Source organism: Pollicipes pollicipes, unplaced genomic scaffold (assembly GCF_011947565.3).
Source record: "Pollicipes pollicipes isolate AB1234 unplaced genomic scaffold, Ppol_2.1 Scaffold_4140;HRSCAF=4873_pilon_pilon_pilon, whole genome shotgun sequence".
Classification (NCBI taxonomy): Eukaryota; Metazoa; Arthropoda; class Thecostraca; order Pollicipedomorpha; family Pollicipedidae; genus Pollicipes; species Pollicipes pollicipes.
The window spans coordinates 82,222-103,140 of record NW_023596438.1 but is presented as its reverse complement, the minus strand read 5'-3'; the positions used below and the strand labels follow the sequence as shown (position 1 = coordinate 103,140).

The 20,919-nt window shown below is 60.8% G+C and overlaps 1 protein-coding gene across 1 annotated transcript; it reads right to left on the bottom strand.

The window, feature by feature from the left end:
* Positions 1-974: 974 nt before the first annotated feature.
* Positions 975-20,588, bottom strand: LOC119094835 (rho-associated protein kinase 1-like). Its single transcript, XM_037217754.1, is given in 26 exon segments — positions 975-1,579; positions 2,423-2,642; positions 3,517-3,721; positions 6,168-6,246; positions 6,926-7,085; positions 7,597-7,714; positions 8,061-8,162; positions 8,864-9,084; positions 9,602-9,770; positions 10,415-10,597; positions 10,940-11,194; positions 11,658-11,809; positions 12,338-12,574; positions 13,174-13,295; positions 13,630-13,913; positions 14,350-14,517; positions 15,278-15,319; positions 15,768-15,801; positions 16,383-16,542; positions 16,938-17,029; positions 17,468-17,751; positions 18,621-18,638; positions 18,640-18,672; positions 18,674-18,707; positions 19,652-19,720; positions 20,584-20,588. Coding segments are annotated over 26 exon segments (3,552 nt in total). The 3' UTR covers positions 975-1,473.
* Positions 20,589-20,919: the final 331 nt, after the last annotated feature.

Below are 20,919 nucleotides of genomic sequence, written 5' to 3'. Positions count from 1 at the left end.
TTTGAAGGCCACCCGCAGTATGCTTGATTGCTCTGTTGTGCCGGGTCAGGCTAAGATACGGCTGAAGAAGTCTGTGCGCATGCCTCTAGGTCTGTGTCCTGTCTTTGCGCTCGGACAGAGTTGTCAACAGATTGAGATTACGTACTGACTGCCCAGCGATTGGAGCAGATCGAGATTACGGGCGCCCTGACAAGGTCATACTCGTCCCACGACATACCACCCCTTGTAAGGAGCCACTCAGACCGATCTGTGATGCTCCACAGGCGCGATGTTGTTGGTTATTTGCAGCCTGCAGATGGCGCTAACGCAACTGACGCGGTACCGCTCGAGGCCGGCACCGGTACTGCAGAGACGGCTGCTGTGTGTAGTACTGGCACGCAGTTTCTTAGAATGGAAAGGAAATTTTGGCCTAATTTGCGACTGGCGATGAGATCAAGGGCATGAGAGCAAAATGACGACAAGATCAAGAATCAAGGACAATGCCAATGCTTGCAACGAGCCCATTCACGCGAGGAAGTGGCCTTTTTGTTGCAAGCGTTTTTCCGGGTATTTTATAGCGGCTACGCAGACATTGGATGTTACGGTCGGGCGATGTCGATGGAGCTTGAGCCACGAACGAGACCCCGGCTTTCGAAACGGCATCGGGCGCCGGGGTCTAAGAGAAGGCGCTAGAGTATCTGTTAGACGCGTTACGTAGGCCAGCGGGTTATTGCTGAGGGAGACCCCTGCGACTAGAATTCTGCTGTCTTACTGGCTGCAAAGGGGAGTCAGTTTGGCAGTATCTTTGGAGCTTCCATCGCGTCATTCAGCCAACGCGTGTGTTTTTGCAGCGATCCAACGTCAGCCGCTTCAGCAAACGTAAAAAGCGATCTCCGGATCCAGGGTTCGCAATTTAAACCGTTTCCGAGCCTCTTCAAATAATCCGCTTGCCGCTAACAGCCCGGCGTCAGCGCTCCGCTCCAAAAACAGCCGCCTGGGATGAGGTGTTTATTTGTTAACGATTTCACGTGTATAAAGCGGACAGTAGATAAAGTTGAGCTGGCTAAATCGACCTCTCTTCCCGGCACCAGACCGCTCCGTCCTGCCGCACCGCAACCGCCGAGCACGCACGATACAAAATGGCCGCGCCTCCCACGCGTTCTTTCCACAATCTGGGAAAATATAAAACGTTCAACCGCCTACAATGATGATTAGCGAATCGTATATACACGAATGTATGTACAAACGTACAAGAAGCGCAGTGGTCAAGGCACGCTGTTGGGTCTGGCCCAGTCGCGCGGCGGCGCCGCCTTGTTCCTGTTATCACATAGGGTTCACGGTAGGAAAATGCATGGCACACTCGTCGATCGCTCGTCTTCGCGGATTGGCTCCGCCGGTGACGTCACCGGGAAGGAGTGACGTCACGCCGGCGACCTCAGCCGGCCCGACTACTGGGTGGGGTTAACTTAGGGTGCCGCCAGGCGGCCAAGGCTATCACTTGTGCTTCTGTAGACTGCTGCCAGGTGGCAGCGTCGCTGATTTGTTGCCGCTCTGCGGCGCTGGAACACTGTACGGCTTGTAGGCGGACCGCGTCGACTCCCTGGAAGCAGAGCACTGCGTGAGGATCACCTCTGTCAAAGCTAGCCGAACGCTACCGACGCTCGCCGGAACCAGGTGAGCCACGCAATTCACCCAGCTGTTCTTCTCCGTTCGGAGATGAGTGTTGGCATCACCAGATCTCGTGCCGACTGCCCAGTCGAGCTCGTTGTAATGTACGGTCCTCAGCTGGCTTTCCAAACGCTCTAAGCCAGGGAAAATCGCGCCGAGCAATCAACAGTTGGCGACATAACGTGACGTCAGCCACGATACCGTCTCACGACCACGCAGGAAGTGACGAACATAGCGCAACCAGGCAACACACGCGCCGCGCAACCAGCCTAGACTGCACCATGCCACTCACGTCTCGGCTCCGCCTGTTACGCCAGGCGGAAGACGCAAAAGCTCTGGAGGGCACACACGGGCTGATATGGACTGACCCTAACTGTCCGATAGCGGCCACAAGTTTTGACTCATCGATGTGAAGTGAATAAAAATACGAAGAATGTGGAAGACATGGTAGCATTCTTGCCACTGCACAACGTACGGGCAAACCCAAGCGAGGCAACAATGCCACAGGCACTTCGCTTCAGAAAAACCCTGCCAATGAAAAGGAGATGAGCTTTCGGAACTAGGCAGCGTGACCTTGAATCGACAAAAGCAGCAATGCTTCTCACTTTTGCACGAAGCCCCATTTACACACAGACCGAGCTACAGGTCCGGCGGTGAATACCGACCCGCTGTCCGGCTCGCTCCGACCGTTTGACACGCGCAGCCGGCCCCATATCCCCCCCCCCCCTCCCCCCTCCCCTCCCTCCCTCTGGCCGCGCCGGCCGCCGCATCTCACCTGGGCGACACCTTGCTGCCGTCGGTGAGCGCCTGGTTGGCTTTGTAGCCGCACTTCTGTATCCGCTTTCCCAGCCGCAGCACCCAGTGCTTCTGCTCGTCCAGAGATGGCGCCAGCAGCAGCAGCTCCTTGGCCGTGCGCGAGTCGAAGTTCAGCTTGCACGGCGCTACGGTGCCCTCGTTCTTGTCCAGGTGCTCGCGGTGCATGCGCATGTGACACCCTGCCGCGCGAGGGCCACGTCCGGTGAGAGCGGTTGGCGCCTCAGGCGCAGGCTGCTCGGTCTTACAGCGCCCACACACCCAGGGCGCGAAGGCCGCGTCCGGTGAGAGCGGCTGGCGCCTCAAGCGCAGGCTGCTCGGTCGCACAGCGCCCACACACTCAGGGCGTGTGGGCGCTATGCGGCCACCAGACTAGCGCCTGGCCGGTGAACAGGTTCAACTACTGACGGAAACAGCGGGGGAGGCGCTGGCAAGCTGCCCCCTCGCCGGCGCTGGCAAGCTGCCGCGCTCGCCGGCGCTGACGAAACACCCACACGCCCCACCCGAGCGGCGGCAGGCTGCTGCCGCGAGGCAAGCGAGCAGACTGTCAGGCTCGACAAATGACAGGTAGCTGTCAGAGGCCCGGGTGAGCCATCAGCGCTTAACCGAACCGAAACTACAGCAGGCCAGCAGCCTGCGCCTGATCCTGACCAGCGGTCTCCCTGGACCCAGACTTACAGCAGCTGTCGGTGCATTAGTTGGTCCCTCTATTGGCCCCGGTATCCTCCATTCAACTGATGAAACGGGGCGGCAACAGACAGAAAAAACAAAACATGCAAAGCATCTGATTTTCCATGGGCCCTGATCGCTGAGGACGGCAAGCTACTGATGAAACTTTCCAGAACTACCTGATTTATCGCAACCATAGGGGTCACTATCACGACCACTAGTCGTAATGGAATACACCCAAAGCCCATCGAAGTCACCTCTCACCACACCGAAGTTACCTCTCTCCCAATCCTTCGCCCCTCCTCCTCCCCCAAGACCACGCATACGCCCCTCCGCTTCCCTCCCACCCAAGCCCCCTCCCCGCGGAGAGCCCTGCCCTCGACTCACGTTCACACTCGAGCGCCGGCGGCGGCTTGAACATGTGCCAGAGCGGCCGCGAGCAGGCGTCGCACGCCGCCGGCATGTGGAAGCTGATCTGCACGAAGTCGTGGCCCTTGTGCGCCAGCTGGCCGGGCTTGTCGGGCGCCGCCAGCTCGGCAGAGGCCGCGCTGTCGTCCCGCCGGTGGCGCGAGCCCTCGCCCGCGTACAGCAGCTGTCGGCCCGGCCGGAGCCCCCGTCACACAGCTGACCTCGCTCGGACGCGCGCGCGCGCTTACGGCACACCCCAAAACAACGGCTGGTCGCTGTGTTCGAGATTTACGCTTTGACGAAGACGTGGCAGTCGTCGTGACAACGCACGTCTAGCTCAGTTAGCTCACGATAAGGGGCGTCACGGGATAACTGTACAGCACAGGGGGGCGGGGCTGCTGCTGGAGCGGGGTGCTGGAACAGGACGGGCCAGCTCCACAGCCGCAAACTGCTGGGGCGCGGTACCGGCGCGGACGGGGCGGAGACGGGCGCAACCGCTGGGTCAGGGCACTGACACGGGTCGGCACGACATCAGATGCACGGCAGGGGGCAGCGACAGGTCAAAGCACAACCTTCATCTCACGCCAAGCGACGCTGCAAAAGCGGCGAAAACACCAGCCAAGCGGTGGTCAGGCACGGTTCCTCCCAGGGGGAGGGGGAGGACGGGGGGGGGGGCAAGGTGGACCAGCCGACGGACAGTTACCGGGCAAACACGGTGCGACACACGACGCACACCACACGCAGACGCGCAACCTGCCTGAAGCGGGACACGTGGGCAAACACGACGCCACGCAAGCGGGACAGACAACACACACTGGGTCAGAAGGGAAACGGTAAGAGAGCCACACTGCTGTGTACTATGAACAAGTGATGCATGGCGGCACAGCAGTGTGGAGGGAAGTCCTTGTCGACATAAAAATATGAGATTCGAGTGCGTGATGCCTGTTAAAAGACGGAGGATTTGTCAAGCAGGGCGTAAAAACGTGGATAACACACGAATAAGTCCCTGAAGGTCCCGCTAGTTCCCGGCTCTTTCCGGTCACCCTGGATTCCCTTGCCTCGTAACACCGAAGCGGTCTCGGAGGTAGCGACCTTCGACATGTGGAACCCGAACAGATGAACTTTGAGAGTACTGTTGATGGCGCCATCTCATGGACGACAGATGGCACCATCAACACTACGATCATTCAATTTCACCATATTCCCTAGCTCTTTTCCTAGCTATAATTCCCCCACATCCTGCACAATAAGGCTGGTTTGCAACCAACGGATTGGTTCCACGCGGTAATAGCGGTGTTGTATTCAATAAAACCGAGTTCATGTATAAGATAGTACTGTTAGTATTATTCCTGGTCGAATAACCAGAAGAAAGGAGATATATACCTTATCTCCTGGTTATTCCACGAGGAATAAGACATCAGTGCTGTCTTAAACGTGTGTAATGTTCCTGGCAGCTACACCGAACAACTTACGTAAGACCGACTTCAGCACTTTTAACCTCGGTGATTTAATCAAATTCGACGGCAGCATACGGCAAGTGCATACTATGCAAGGCACACTATATGTTCTCATTTTTACGTTAAATTTAAGAGCCGTTTACTCACCTTCTCAACGTCATTAATAGCTCACGATTTGTTAGAATAATTATGCACCGTCAGTTTTATGCAAGTGAGCTGATAGCTGAACTTACGTGCATGAAGCATGCACAGGGCTCAACAAAACCATCTATGGCGACACCCAACAAACGCGAAGGATGGATCTGCTACAGCAACCTCGGGAAGACGCGCGAACATACTAACAAACCACATTGTCCCCTGCATACTAGTCCTGGTTGTTAACAGCTACAGCCTACCATCCGTACAACACCGTCTCAATAACAAGACTCTCGACCGTTCGTGTCCACGCTCACCGCTTCCTAGGACGGCTCAGGCAAAAAAGGAGACGAAAAGGTGGTTTAGGCTGCAATGACATGCCGAAGCTGAACAGAATCACGTCGTTTTAATGGACGGTAGTGCGCATGCGTCGGCGCAACTGAGACGGTGGTTTAGTGTTTCCAGACATTGAACGCGTAGACAGACTCGCGTCGGGTAAGTACCTTGGTCCCGCGAACTTACACCAGGGGACTGCCGAGTGCAGGGAGGCCGGAGACACAAATGAACAACGGGTGAGCGAAACGCACTCGCATCAAACCAACGGTCAACGTGTTCCACAACGCGGCAGCACTCAACAGCGCTGCTGAAATTCTTGGTTTGGTATCCTGGACCGACGAATAACAATGTCACAAGGATGAGTAGTAAAAGATCAAATCTGCACTTGAAAACAATTGCAAAATTTCGTTTCAGATGTCACAAATATTTCCAAATCAGACGCCAACTATCAAAACAAGACCCCATTTTTCAAACAATGTTCGACAAACAGTGCTCGACTCGACACTTTGACGTCGAATAATTTCGAATCAGACGTCAAAAAACAAAGAGGCATAACAAAGCAAGACGCCGTTTCCCAACCACTACTCGACAGGGAACAAGGGCACACAGTAGAAATGGCGTCAGTGTGCGGCGGCTGACCAGCCTGGCCGGGCGCCCGCCGCCCGGTCTCCGCGCACCGACACGCTGCCGCCGGCCACTGACCTGGAAGACGCGCGGGATGTCGCGCGGGTCGGCGCGCATCACGTCCCCCTGTGACACGGGCCGCACGTGGAACAGCTTGCTGCAACAGACGCGCGCCACGGCGCCGGTTAGTCCGGCCGGCCCGCTCGACACGCCGCCCGGAGGTCACACGGCGATACATGGCCCGGGGGTCACACGACACGCGGCCCAGAGGTCACGGCGATACATGGCCCGGGGGTCACACGGCGACACGCGGCCCAGAGGTCACGGCGATACATGGCCCGGGGGTCACACGGCGACACGCGGCCCAGAGGTCACACGGCGACCCGCGGCCCAGAGGTCACGGCGATACATGGCCCGGGGGTCACACGGCGACACGCGGCCCTGAGGTCACACGGCGACCCGCGGCCCAGAGGTCACGGCGATACATGGCCCGGGGGTCACACGGCGACACGCGGCCCAGAGGTCACACGGCGCCACGCGGTCCAGAGGTCACACGGCGACACGCAGCCCAGCCACGCACCACGCGCTCGCCCCGCAGCAGCACCAGGAGCTTTACGGCAGCGTCACGAGCGATGTAAAACGGCTGCCTGGGCGCCGCACGTGTTTGCTGGACCCGGAGGCAAACATCCTCATACCCGCCCATCCGCCACACAGTCAAACATGGGCCCAGTCCTCCCACCAGATTGCTGCTCGGCTCCAGCAGCCCTCCCACCACCGATATCATTACACTTCTTCCAAGTCTCTCCGTCACAGCGTCCCACGACCGGCTCTCCCACCTTAGGTCCAGCACCATGACGGGGTCGGTGCGCTCCTTGTCGGACTCGCTGCTGTAGAAGATGATCTTCCTGGAGGAGACGACCACGTACTGCTTTCGCCAGCCGTGCCGCCGGATGTTCTGCTTGTTGGGCACCGACAGCCAGCCCTCCAGACGCGCGTCTGCCGGCCGTAGAGGGTCAGCGGCTCGTCGGGGTACGAGGACGGACGCACGCACGCACGCGCCCGCACCGACCGGGCACCAGTCCTCCAAGACACGCAGTCATGAACAAACCAAGAGCTTAGCTCAAGCGAGTCGAGTGGTGATCGATGTGAAGGATGGACTACTGAGTATCAACAGATCAGGTCTATTAAACAAATAGAAAAATCCATGGCGTGAGGGTTATTGTGAGATTAGCGTAGGAAACCACTTGCAAAATTACATCAGGTAAAAATGATACGCAAAATCGTTTATCAATCAATCGTCGAGACGTCAATTTTAGAACGAGTGAAAAAAATGAAGTTGACAATTAGAATCCATGCGGAAGACGCATTATTCACGTCAATCGACACAAGACACAAGGTTCCATTTATTGCGCGTCGACGCGGCAGAGGTGGCTGACCGGTCCCGCGAGCAGGGCCTCGAGCCCACCCGCACCGCTCCGACCCTGTTGAGCCGGCCGTCGGCCCTCACCCTCCCCGTCGGCGGTCTCGAAGTCGGCGCCGCTGCTGACGCTGGCCGTTTCCGAGGTGAGCATGGACAGCTTCTGACGCAGCTGCTCGATCTCGCTGTCCTTGCTGTCCAGCTCCATCTGCGCAGCGACGGCAGCGGCCGAGAGTCAGGGCCAGGGTCGTGCCACACGTCACGACCAGGTCACGGTCACAACGCCGCCCGCTGTCGGGCGCGACCAGTGTCCACCCTGAAAGCCACTGCACCCCCCCCCCCCCCCCCCCTCCCCCGGGGACCGAGGTTCAGCCACGACTAGCACCGGGGACCGCTGTTCACGCTGCGCAGACCACAGCCGGACTCAAAACTACATCGCACCGTTGCGAAACTGAGCGAAGACCGCCATCCACACTGGACGCAACAGCCCAGCCACGACTCCTGCTGGGCACTAGCGTTGGTCCCGGACCGCTGGCCGCCGCTGGGTCACTGACCTGCAGCTTGTTCTTGATCTGAAGGTCCTCGGCCATCATGGCCTGCTGCTCCTGCTGGTCCTCCTTGAACCTGGCCACCGTCTGGTTGAAGTTCTCGCGCTCCTGAAGCGGCATAGCGTATGAGACGGTGATGATTAATACCACACACTGTGTGTGAGGCGGTGATGATCGGCACCACACACAGGGCGTGAGGCGGTGATGATCGGCACCACACACAGGGCGTGTGAGGCGGTGATGATCGGCACCACACACTGTGTGTGAGGCAGCAATGATCAGCACCACACACAGGGCGTGAGACGGTGATGATCGGCACCACACACAGGGCGTGAGGCGGTGATGATCGGCACCACACACAGGGCGTGAGGCGGTGATGATCGGCACCACACACAGGGCGTGAGGCGGTGATGATCGGCACCACACACAGGGCGTGAGGCGGTGATGATCGGCACCACACACAGGGCGTGTGAGGCGGTGATGATCGGCACCACACACTGTGTGTGAGGCAGCAATGATCAGCACCACACACAGGGCGTGAGACGGTGATGATCGGCACCACACACTGGGCAGCTGGGCAGGACGGAGTGGCGGGCCGACAGCTGACGCGGTACAAACCAGCTACCTTGTAACCGACAGCCATTTGAACCAGATCACTGCAGCGTAACCCTATCCCGACACTCGGCGTAAAGAAACTGTGAAAAATTGGGATGCACAGCGGTCATGAAAAACACGACGGCGAAAAGGGTTGTCCATTACCATCGTTACATAAGCATTGTTGCGCTATCCCCCTTCCCCGTCCTCTGTACCTGAGTGAGCTCCTGCTGAAGCCGACGACACTCCTTCTCCTTCTTCCTAAGTTCAGCCGAGCTCTTGGGGTTGGATTTGCGGCCGATGTTGATGTCCTTGCGGTTCATGATCTCGGCCAGTTTGTTGACCGCCTGCATCTTGAGCAGCTGCTCCTGCTTCACCTGCTTCCGCAGTCGCTCCAGCTCTTCCGGCGGGCTGCCCGGCTGCGGCGTCTCACGCTCTGAGGACGCAGGGCACCGTCAGCGCGCCTGGCTGTGCCGCAACATGGTACTCCGGCGAGAGGCGTAAGTATTCCCCGCCGTCCTTCGTGGTCCCATCGCCGCGCGCGGAGGTCCCAACCAGTTGAGAGGTCTACGTCCTGGGAAGGCCACTGAATGCCAGCAGCGAAACTGTGTCGCAGCATACCACGGAACGCCTCTTACGAGCCCACATACCGCCAGGGCCCGTCGCCAGCTGAGCGCGCCGCAGCGATGCCAGCACATCATGCTAGCATACGGACAGTCGACGCCGCGCGCCGTACTCCTGCGCGGCTCCTCCCATCCGCCCGACACCGCGCGCTGTACTCCTGCGCGGCTCCTCCCATCCGCCCGACGCCGCGCGCTGTACTCCTGCGCGGCTCCTCCCATCCGCCAGCGACGAAGCCCATCCCTTCTGAACCTCTACCCCAGCTGGCAGCCCCGCGGCCAGCCCGAGTCCGTGACCGGCTCCGGCTGGCCGGCCTCCTCCGGCGGCCTCACCCTGCTGCAGGGTCTCGATGAGCCGCTGCAGCTCCTCGTTGTCGCGCCGCAGCTGGTCCAGCGAGCGGATGTACTCGTTCTCCTTGTCCTTGGCCAGCGTCACCGAGCGCTCCTTGTTGTTCATCTCGTTCCGCAGCTCGCGCACCTCCAGGCTCTGCACCGTCTTATCCTGCAGCGGGCCCGGCGGCAGCAACGTCAGCCACGTCACCGACACACGTGACCTGGCGTGGACACTAGACGAGTTCACGGCCAGCCACGTCAGTATAACCGTTCGGGTGATTGTTTCTGTTGCCCGGGCCTACCATTGCCCTAGTGCGAGTGGCAATGGATGTGGCAAGCGTCCTTAAAAACACACTGTCCCAACTGACGGCAAGCCGTCTGGGCGCCTTTAGAAAACTGTGTAACCCGCTCGCTGTACCAGGCCTCCCAACAGAAGGCAGCTGTCAGCTGTCAAAGCCTAGTGTCATTTCCACCTCTTCCGCACACACCTCCGTCCGCCTACACATCGGCCTGACACCACAGCACGACGGCCATGACGGGTGGTTCGGGGCGCGCCGGGCGCACGCCGACGGCCGCCTACACATCGGCCTGACACCACAGCACGACGGCCATGACGGGTGGTTCGGGGCGCGCCGGGTGCACGCCGACGGCCGCCTACACATCGGCCTGACGCCACAGCACGACGGCCATGACGGGTGGTTCGGGGCGCGCCGGGCGCACGCCGACGGCCGCCTGGTAACCAACACCGACTCTGGGGTACCTCCTGAGCGCGCAGCCCTCCCACGCTCGCCACCGCCGGTGGTCGGCACGGACCTTCTCCAGCTCGGCGATGGTCTCCTGGTCGACGGAGCGGGCCAGCGCCTCGGTGTCGGCGCGCGAGATGGCGATCTGCAGCTGGTGGCCCAGGTTGTTGCGCTCCTCCTCCAGCTCGCCGCAGACGCGCGTCTTCTCGTCCAGCTCCTCGCGCAGCTCCTGCGACTGCGTCTTGTACAGCGCCTGCGGGAGGGGAGTCACGTTAGCCTCACGTGCGTGCGCCTGTGCAACGCCTCCAGGATTTACGGGTCGCGAAACAACTGGATCCCGATTTCTTGCATGATCTCCTGACTGCAAAAAATAGTGCTCTGGCAAGATAGTCAAAGGCTCTTCCTGGCAGAGCTGATCTGGGCTGTCGTATCCTACCTTACACACTGACACTGACACTGTGCTGAAATAGACACCACCTTGTCATATCCAATGTCATCACCCAATTAACATTAGATCGATAATCCACCCTTTGTCGCTCCCCAGCGGCCGACCCTCCTCCCGCCTCCACACCGCCGCCGTCGTCGTCTCACTGACCGTGAAGTACTGCTCGGCCTCCAGCTGGTCCTGCAGCTCCTTGGTCTGCAGCTCGTCCACCTGGCGCGTGGCGCGCAGCCGCTGCAGCTGCTCCAACACCTCGGAGCGCGCCTGACGTGCCTCGGTCACCTCGCGCTGCAGCTGTGTCACGCGCGACTGCAGCAGCGACATCTGCGAGGACTGCATGCTGAAGTCGTTCTGCAGGAACGACCGCTTCTGCACCTCCTGCTCCACCTGCACGTTCAGCGCCTTCACCTGCGGTGGAGATCCAGCAAGGTGAGGCGATGAGCGAGAAGGGACCTCGGGGAGCGGACGACAGAGGCAGAGGCCTGACACCGCAGAATGGTGTCCTTTATTGCGAATATAATGAAAGGAATCTTTCCTTTCATTTTTCCCAGCAGTGACACCATTCATGACATTTATACCATGTGATGATATAAACCGATGAATGCAATACATAGCTTGTAAACAAAAAAAGGGGTCTCGGCACTCAAGATGATAAACCCAGTTCAAAAACACAAGCCATGCACAGTCCTGGACAAGAACTGATGCAATGTTATCTATTGCGCGGATATCCTGTATCAGCATCCAACCACCGCCCATCCTTGCTACGGACCATAGACGAGGAGCAAGAACGCCTCGTCGCGCAGAAAACCATCGAGCCACTACCAACATTGACAGCATTCCCAGTCCGGGCCATTCCGGAGCACCACCGTACCTTCTCCACCTCCTGGCGATGCTCGCCCTCCAGCTTCTGCAGCCGGTGCTGGATGTTCTTGTAGTCGACGTTCAGCATGGACATCTGTCGCTCGCGCTCCTGCAGCGTGCTCTCAGCCCGCTGCCGGCTCGTGCGCTCCTCATTCAGCTGGGCTGAGGGGCCGCCGGCAGAGGGGGGCGTCACAGGCTGGCAGGGGGCGTCACAGGGGGGGAGGGGGCGTCACAGGCTGGCAGGGGGCGTCACAGGCGGGGAGGGGACGTCAAAGGCGGGGGCGGCAGCGGCGGCGCGAGGCTCACTCAGAGACGGCGGCAGAAGGAGACACAGATGGAGACGAGTGCAGAAAGACTGTTAAAATGTACGGTAAAGTGCCGTCAAAAGCCTCGTAAAAAGTGACAACTGCCCTGCATCTAGTGCCCGCTCGCACGTACAAAGCCGCGGCCACCTGGTGAGAGTTAAGAGTAACTAGGTGGCCAGCTACTACGTGGTGGTAACTGAGAGGTGGCCTGCTAAAGTAATCAAGAGATAAACTCCATCCCTAAAACAAATTTCAAACGACCACCTAACGCAGCGTGCGGCACTAGGCGCGCAAAAACTGCGTCATCTCACTACCTATCACGTCGGCATCTCAAGATCCTACCCCTTGCCCGCCAGCGGCAGACGCCGCGCTCCCCGGCACTCACTCTTGACGAGCTCGACGTTGGCCTCCTGCTGGTTGGCGGTGCGGCGCTGGCGCAGCTCACGCAGCGCGCGCGCCTCCTGCTCGTACTTGCTGGAGACGGCGCGCAGCTCCAGCTGCAGGCTGGCCGTCTGTTTCTCCAGCTCGACCAGCCGGTCCGCCTGGTGGCTGGCGTCCGCCTGCAGCGTGGCCTCGCGGCCCTGCAGCCGGTCGGCCTCGGCCTGCGCCGTAGCGCGCCGGCCTGCGGGCGCACCACCGCCCGGTCACACGCGCGCCGCTCAGGTCGGTGGCCCCCCGAGCGCACGCGCGGTGGGCGCGGAGGGCACGGGAAGTTCGCGTGGGAGGAAAGGGGCGGCGCGAGAGCACAGGCGGACGCACGAGCACACGTCATGGGGTGGGACGAACGCAGTAGGTGTCAGGGGGTACTGGCACACGGTTGCAACGCCACAGCCGCACGCCGGGCGTCAAAGGGTGGCAGCATAGACAGACGATACAGCTACAAAGGCTACAGGAGGACACACGCGCCACCGGCACCCGGCTGGGCCAGCGACGGCAAAAGTGTGTGCGTGATGACCCGTGAAAACACACACACGCAGCGCCTGTCACCTCTAAACCACGAACCCAAACAGCAGCGCGGAGAGTGACAATAGTGCAAACTGCAACAGATCGCTACAACTTCGCATGGCGGTGGCTTCGTCGTCAAGGTCACCATTAAACTTGACCGTATCGCTTGGCAGACTCCTGCACAGGTACCGCAGAGTCCCGTGCGCGCCGCTGCGGCGCCTCAGCGGCTGCGCCCGGCCCCCGGCGCGGCCGGTCCGGCCGGCGGCAGCCACTCACGCTCCAGGTCCTGGTTAAGCTCGTTGATCTGCGCCTTGGCCGCCTTCTCCTGGGCCAGCCGCTCCTGGGTCGCCAGCAGCTCGGTCTCCAGGCCGTTCCGCACGTTCTGCACACTGGACAGCCTGCCGGGGGGGGGGGGGGGGAGCCGACGGTCAGTCCGGCGAGGTCAATGTCGGCTGGCCAGGCGACGGAGCGTGCCGGGATGACCAAGAACAGTCCGCTGTCTCTCACCATGGCGTCCACATTCACCATCGACCCTCCTCCCCCACCACAACTTCGCCACGCAGCCAGCCCACTAGCTCCACACGTCATGACGGCTACCAGCCGGATGCCACAGCGAGGCTCGTGGCACCGACGACTCCAAGACAGAGCAAAATCTCGCGCCGACGCGGGCAGCCAGCGCACGCAGACGCCAGCGCTTCGGGACCCGCGCCAAACTTAGTCCGCGTCACTCACCGCTCGGTCAGCTCGCGCACGGTCTGCTCCTGGGCAGCCAGCAGCGCGCCCTTCTCGGTCAGCTGCTTCTTGAGGCGCAGGCCGGCGTCCGTCTCGGTCTTCAGCTTGTCGTTGAGCTCATTGAGCTGCTTCTCGAGCGCCTGGCTGCGCTCGGAGCTGATGTTGGAAGTCATGGCGTCGCGCGTGCGCCGGCACTGCTCCTCCTCCACCAGCCGCTGCAGCTCGGACACCTTGGCCTCCAGCTTGCGGCGCGTCTCCAGTTCCAGGTCGGCTTTTCGCCCCGCCTGCGGCGCGCCAGGGGCATCGGCGGGTTACTCTACTGCCGAGTCAGGCCATCCAGGCCCGAAATATGGTGGTCCACTGCCCGTTGGACAGCGCACCTGTCCGCGAGGCGCGAGGACACGTCCGTGCGTCCGCTTTGATGTAACATCATGCCATTTATCGGCACTGGGAAGCGTGCAACGTGCGGGAGTGGCGATGGTGACCCAGCCTGTGAGCGATTATCACGGAAAGATATCATAAATATGACTCGTCCAGTGAAGAACTCATCGCCTGTCGTCGATCTAGTGAAGCACCGGCCACTAAGAAGGCACGCGCACATCGTCCGTGCTCGCTGGACCACAAAACAAGTCTACGGCACGGCCGGCGCGCAACACAACGGCCCCAGGCGCGGCTTCTCGCCCCGACACCGCTTCCGCCGTCCCGCCCGGCCGGCCGCACCTCCTTGAGGTCGTGCAGCGAGGAGGCGAGCCGCCGCTCCAGGTCAGCCTTCTCCTCTCGCAGGCGTGTCTCGTGGTCGGTGAGCGCCTCCAGCTGTGTGAGCGTCACGCGGTACTTGTGCTCGGCCTCGGTGCGCGCCTGCCGCTCCCGCTCGGCGGAGCCGTGCGCCTGCCGGCCGCCGGTCGCAGGTCACGTCAAGAGGTCAGGGGGCGGACGGTCACGGGTCAGGTCAGGAGGTCAGGACAGTGTCGGCATCACGTGTTGGTCACGTGTTGGAGTCTGGTGCCCTGGTGGACCACCTAACCACCTGATGGTCATGTGGTCTGCTCCTGGGGTCAGGAGCTGGGCTTGGCGCCGGGTTGATGTTTCGATAGTCTCGCACGGACAGTTGGTGGTCTGGCCGGGTGCCGGAGGTTGATCTGCTGTACGGGGCTGGGCTGGTGTATTGTAGCACTCATGTGGTGGGCATGGGAGGCGTTTGACGAGGAGGAACAAAACCACTCGGTGGTCTGACGGTGGTGTTACTTTTCTCTGCGACGGGCACAGCGTAGAAGGCAAAACGAGCGACAGATCGGTGCATAGAAGTGATTGAGGTCAGAAAACGGGGTGCGGTCAGATGACTACAACGGTGGAGTCACAGGATCATTGCTCGGTCACATCATCAGCCTCGTCCCAGCAACCTCCATTCCACGCAGGCTGCATTTCGCGGCAGAGTGGAAGCAGGTCCTTTACAATGGCGATTTCTGTTGGTCTTCCAAGCTAGCTAGCTAGCTAGCTCTTGAGAGACCAACAGAAATCCCTCACGAAAGATAGATCATTTCAGCTCGAGTTTCCAGTCAGCAGAACGCTTCGGACCAGCGGCTTCCGACAGGCCGACACGGCGCCGCCCGGCCGCCAGCGCGGCCGGTCCGCCGGCGTCGGGACTCACCCCATCCACCTGCGAGTTGGCGTGCTGTGACGGCCTCCGACTCTGCTCGGCGCGAGACGACGCACAAGCGGCCGCGACCGGGACGGAGGGCAGCACAGTTAGCGGACACAAGGAGCCGGCCCCAGCGACACGTGGGCGACACACGCAGCGGACGGCGTGGACAGCGGCGGAATCCGTCACACTTAGAGTCAGGCGACGATCCATAGGACATGGAGCGAAAAGCGATGATGCTTTCTCGGCGGATGAGAGTTGTTTACGGCAAGGATCCTTATAGAACAGACGACAGCTCGCCGCACGCGACTCGGCAAGTTGAAAGAGCTTTTAGCACAATAATCGGTCAAAATGAAGCTGAGCAGAAAAACAATGCATTGGCATGCGAGCTTCGTTCACACCCACAGGACACAAAGTCATAACATATAAGTAGTCTATTTCATCTTTTAATTGCTCGGTATAGGACAGCCCGCCGGCCGTCATCGCCAGCACCACTTACGTGATCTGGCACGCCGGACCGGGTTCCCAGCAGCCTGCAAAGACAGCGTGTCAAAGCGGCACCCAGAGAGCAGAGGCCACGGCCAGCGCCGACACGCCGCAGTACACGGCCGGGCCAGACACAGGCGGCTGCCGTCATGTGGGCACCGGAACCGCTGCGACGCTTCGGCGCGGAGCGGCATGACCGTCCGAGCCCGAGCAGGTCAGTAGCGCTTGAAGAGTCCGATCTGAATCCGCGGGTTAACAACTCCAGCCACAGAGGGGAATACAGCCCGAGACCGATGGAGGTGATCAGCTCGCTCTCCGCACGGCGATCATCTCGTCCTCCGTAGTGGTGACCAGCCGCCGTCAATATTTTGAGGTACCGATGCCCACTCGGATCAACTAAGGCTTTGGTCGAGCAAGATGCAGGCTTTCAGTCCAACTTTCGACAAACGCAAATATGAGCAAAGTATTTCTAAAATACACGAGAAACTGGCACTGAATTCGCCAAAAGAAGTGAACAGCAAGGCCCCAAAACTGCCTTCCAGTCGGTAATCGGCCGGCCTATGGGCTGCACACTTCCCAGCCTCACATCCCTGGTCCAGAGGACGTGAGCGAGGTCCACAGCACTCACTGGTAGTCCTGCGAGTACGTGAAGCCCACAAACGGCAGGTGGTTGCCAGCGAACGCCTTGGGCGTGGGGAAGTCCTCCTGCTGGCTCTCCTCGTTCTCCACGTCGTCGAAGTTGCTCGTGTCATCGTCGCCGAGCAGCTCAGGCACCTTGGGCGGAGGGCCTGACCCGAACACAAGCACCGGCTGGGGTCAGGCACACGACGACGGGGCACGGCGGGGACACACGCCGGAGCCGACTGTCCGGACACGCACAGCTGCCAGCCGCGACGGAACGGCCCAGCTGCGCACCACTGGGACAAAACGACTGTTGCGCAACTTTTGACAGCGCGTCTTACACGTACACCTGCCTTGATCCGGCGATCCACCAGCTGCCTTGACCGGCCTACACGTACACCTGCCACCATCGCAGGCGACGCCTCCCCCCTCCGTCCCTCCCCAATCTACGCAACAGCCGTGACAATTTCGGCAGCCCGTCAGCCGCAGCAGGGGTGAGCACGTCGGTGGCCTGCACCCCGCGACCGCCCGGACAGAGCCGGTGAGCCGGGGCCCAACTCACACTCGCGGATCGTGTCGTACGTCCAGTTGTCGTCCACGAAGAAGCGGTGGGCCTTGATCTCGGCGACGCCGTCCCGGCCCAGCCGCTGACTCCTGCGGGCGCGCGTCACGTCACGCGCCATGTCACGCGTCGTCACGCTCAGTCACATGGGAGACGCGTGGAGGTGCGTTGGATCGTATGCAAGCGTTGTTGTCTATCTTTCATTCGCTGCCCGGTATTTTCCATAAAAAGCTGTATGCGGAAGGCGGCTTGAGATACACAACTGGCCGGCACTTAATACCTCCACAAGCCCCACTCCCTAGACCTCTCCATCTTCCTCGGTTTCTTTCCATCCCTGGCGTTCCGATCAGTCGGCCTAAAACTCTCCAGACAGTATCACCTCATACGCCGGCCTTTCCTCGCCGCACCCCAACAACACAATATCGACACACAAGTCTTCATCTGCCGCTCCCACGGAGCCGACCAAACCAGCAAACGACCACCACCGTCCGCGCACATCTCGGCGGGCCGGTGCCGCGGCGGTCGCGCACCTGTCCGTGAGGAAGCCGCAGATGAGACTCTTGGCGTCGTTAGTCAGCTCCACGTCGTCGGGGAACTGCAGCGCGTTCTTGTGGTCCATGATCTTGCCGTAGGTGCCCACCAGGCTCTCGGCGTAGAAGGGCGTGTCGCCTACCAGCATCTCGTACAACACGACGCCGACGCTCCACCAGTCGCACTCGCGGCCGTACACGCCGTCGCCGCCCTGCGACTTGAGCACCTCGGGCGAGATGTAGTCGGGCGTGCCGACGGCCGTGTCGGAGCGCACCAGACCGTCCTGCCGGCGGCGGCCGGGTCAGCAGCGGCGGCGGCGGCGGCGGCGCGCCGTACGACGGTGGCGACGGGGTGGCAGCGCGCGTTGCGACGGTGGCGAGGGGGGCGGCGATCACCGACAGTTTGTACAGAACCGGCGATGCCTAGACGGTCTGCGGGTGAAGTCGTGTCACCAGGAAGGGCACAGGGTCGGGACGGGTGGCGAGGTGTTCGGGTTGTACGTATCAGGAGGTCAGTCTCAAGAGCAGCATACGGTGTAAGCCACGACGCCGGAGGCCGTCGGACCGCTAACGCGGACGAGCCTGAGCTGTGGACCGCCGACACAGACCACCGGACGGAACTTCTGACAGCCCCGTGTGGAAAGAAGGCGATCGGGGAAAAGACGGCTCCTTGAGACCTAGGGACTGGAGATGGTGAGGGGTCATGGGGAGATGCGGGGTCGTGAGGAGATAAAGGGTCGTGAGGAGATAAGGGGGTCGTGAGGGGAGATAATGGGTCGTGAGGAGCTTAAGGGGTCGTGAGGATGATAAGGGGGTGTGAGGAGAAAGGGTGTGAGGAGGATAATGGGTCGTGAAGGAGAAGGGGTCGTGAGGAGCAGGATGGAGATAAAGGGTTCGTGAGGAGAGATAGGTGGTCGCGTGAGGATATAAAGGGGTCTGAAGAGGTTGCATTGTCGTGAGGAGATGAGGGGTCGGAGGAGATGCCTGGGTCTGAGGAGATGCCGAAGAGCCGTGACGAGGTGCGAGGTCGTGGGGAGATGCTGAGAGCCAGCCGCGTCCGAACACAGGCGAGTGAGGTGTAGTGACGTACAGTAGTGTAGTGAGGTGATATTTCGCGACAAGGATGTAACTTCCACCGCTGGGACCCACTCACTTTGTCCATTTTCATGCAGGGTGCCGAAGTCTGCCAGCTTCAGGTGTCCGTTGCTTATCGAGCAGCATATTGTCAGGTTTAACGTCCCTGCGGCAGCACAGATAACCGTCGTCAAACCAAACGACACCATCAGGTCGGCGCCAAGTTTCACACAGGGAAATGCAGCCGATAACTGCAGGGAGCGATAGCACACACGAACCGAGGGGAAAGAGCCCACAGCTTTACCGCGTGAGTCACGCTAGGAGAGCGACAGCACAACTGTGTTGACTCACACCTGTCACAATGAACAGCCCCTCCACCACCCACCCCACTCCCACCTAAGCCGACAGCGAGGGTTCCGCGGCGGCGAACGTGTCCGGACAAGGTGCCGGGACATCACGGATTGGAGAACCTCCGTTGCAACAGCCGGCTGGACCCCACTGAAACGCCTCACCGCCGACCAGCCGGGGGCAAAGCTCCGCCCCCAGCATCAGGGCGTCAGGGGTCACACGGAGAGCCCACGACGATGACCCCCACCCCCCCCCCCACCCCCATCACCACCAGCCGCGCTGCCGTGACGGGTCACCAGCGCCGCGCCCTGCGCGGCCACATCGTTCACCCGCCAACGCAGTCGTCACCGCGTCACCCGTCTGTCAGCGTGGCCAGCCAGCCCCGGCGGGCTAGCGCACGCCCAGAACACATGCGGCGTGGTGCTGCGCGGCTCCGCGCTGTTAGTCCATACATGATCTCGACATGCATCCCGCACTGCCAGATGGGCCGCGCCGTGCCCAATTCATGCAAAAGATGGCCCAACATTGATGGCATGCAGCTTTGACTGGTCTGATATCGGCAATTTCCAAGTCAAACAACGGGTTAGCGGGTCCGAACAGTCAGAACCTCATCCTCAATCACATCCAGACACATGCAGCTGCACACGCGCGCGCATATGGCATTACTCCCGGCGCTGTTCCATGGAGCGTACCGGCACCAGACCCCTCTGCCCGGTCCACGGCGCCGGTCGGCCGGTCAGGGGGAGCGGGACCACCTCTCACCGGTGTACGAAGCCCATGGAGTGGATGGCGTCCAGCGCCAGCACACTCGGCCGTGTAGAAGCGCGCCCACTTCTCGGGCACGTCGTAGTTGGACATCAGGTTGACTAGGTCCCCGCCTGGCGACGGCCGGGGGTCAGCAGTGAGCAGGTGGGACGCCCACGGACGGGGGTCAGCAGTGAGCAGGCGGGACGCCCACGGCCGGGGGGTCGGTAGTGGGCAGGCGGGACGCGCACGGCCGGAGGGTGAGCAGTAAGCACCGTCAGGTAAACCGTCAGAGGTCAGGAGAGAGGACAGAAGAAGACAAGCGACTGGGGGAAGAGGGAGAGAGGCCAGTGGAGGGACGGCGGGACGCCCACGGCTGGGGGGAAGCAGGGAGCAGCGCCAGAGGGCAGGCGGCGGCGGGAACGCCCACGGCGGGGGGTCAGCAGGGAGCAGCACCAGTGGCCGGCCGCGGCGGAGAGAGCCGACGGCCCGGGGTCAAGACGGCCGGACTGCGACGGGCGGAACGCGGCTGCTGGAGGCGGGCGAACCACGGCCGGGACTGTGGGATGGCGAACGAGCCGGGGAGGGGGGGGGGGGGGAGCCTATTGAAAAGAGCAAGACTTCTGATGCCAGAACGGGTGGGACGAAACGCTCCAATTCGGTTCTCAACACCAGGGGCTTCAGCATACCACGCTGCTAGAAAAACCAGGCTTTAGGTCAACGACTGAATGATGCCAGCACGACACCTCACATTGTCGTTCCGGTACGGCATGCCGATACAGACGAGCGGCAACACCAGCTGGTACCTCGCCACCGCGCCTAGCACGCTATCGTGTGTGCCTTACCCCGCCAAACTCTCACGGACCGCCACAGTATCGGCCGCAATCTCTGCGCCTGGACACCTGCACTGGGCTACAGGGCTGCCGAAACAAAGTCGGCTGAGGCGCTACGCCATGGCGAAGATTACAAGCAAACGTCACCATTCGGCCTTGCGATTATTTTACGACGTCGCTATTTCGGCCAATCGATTATTTAACGACACTTATCGCTGCTGTGGCTATTAGCGCCGTAACCTTTCGCATCGATCGCACGTAGATAAATATTTGTACGGCTAGTAACGCGTCCCCCTAACACGACCTTTCAGACGTGATGCATGCCACGCCCACCCACGCATACGCCGCTGTCTAGCACTGGGTCACGAGGCCACAAAGCCTAGATATGACAGACCAAAGAAACTACCTGTCATACCTACAACCCAGTCGGGGAAGCGGTCTTGTTCGTTCGAT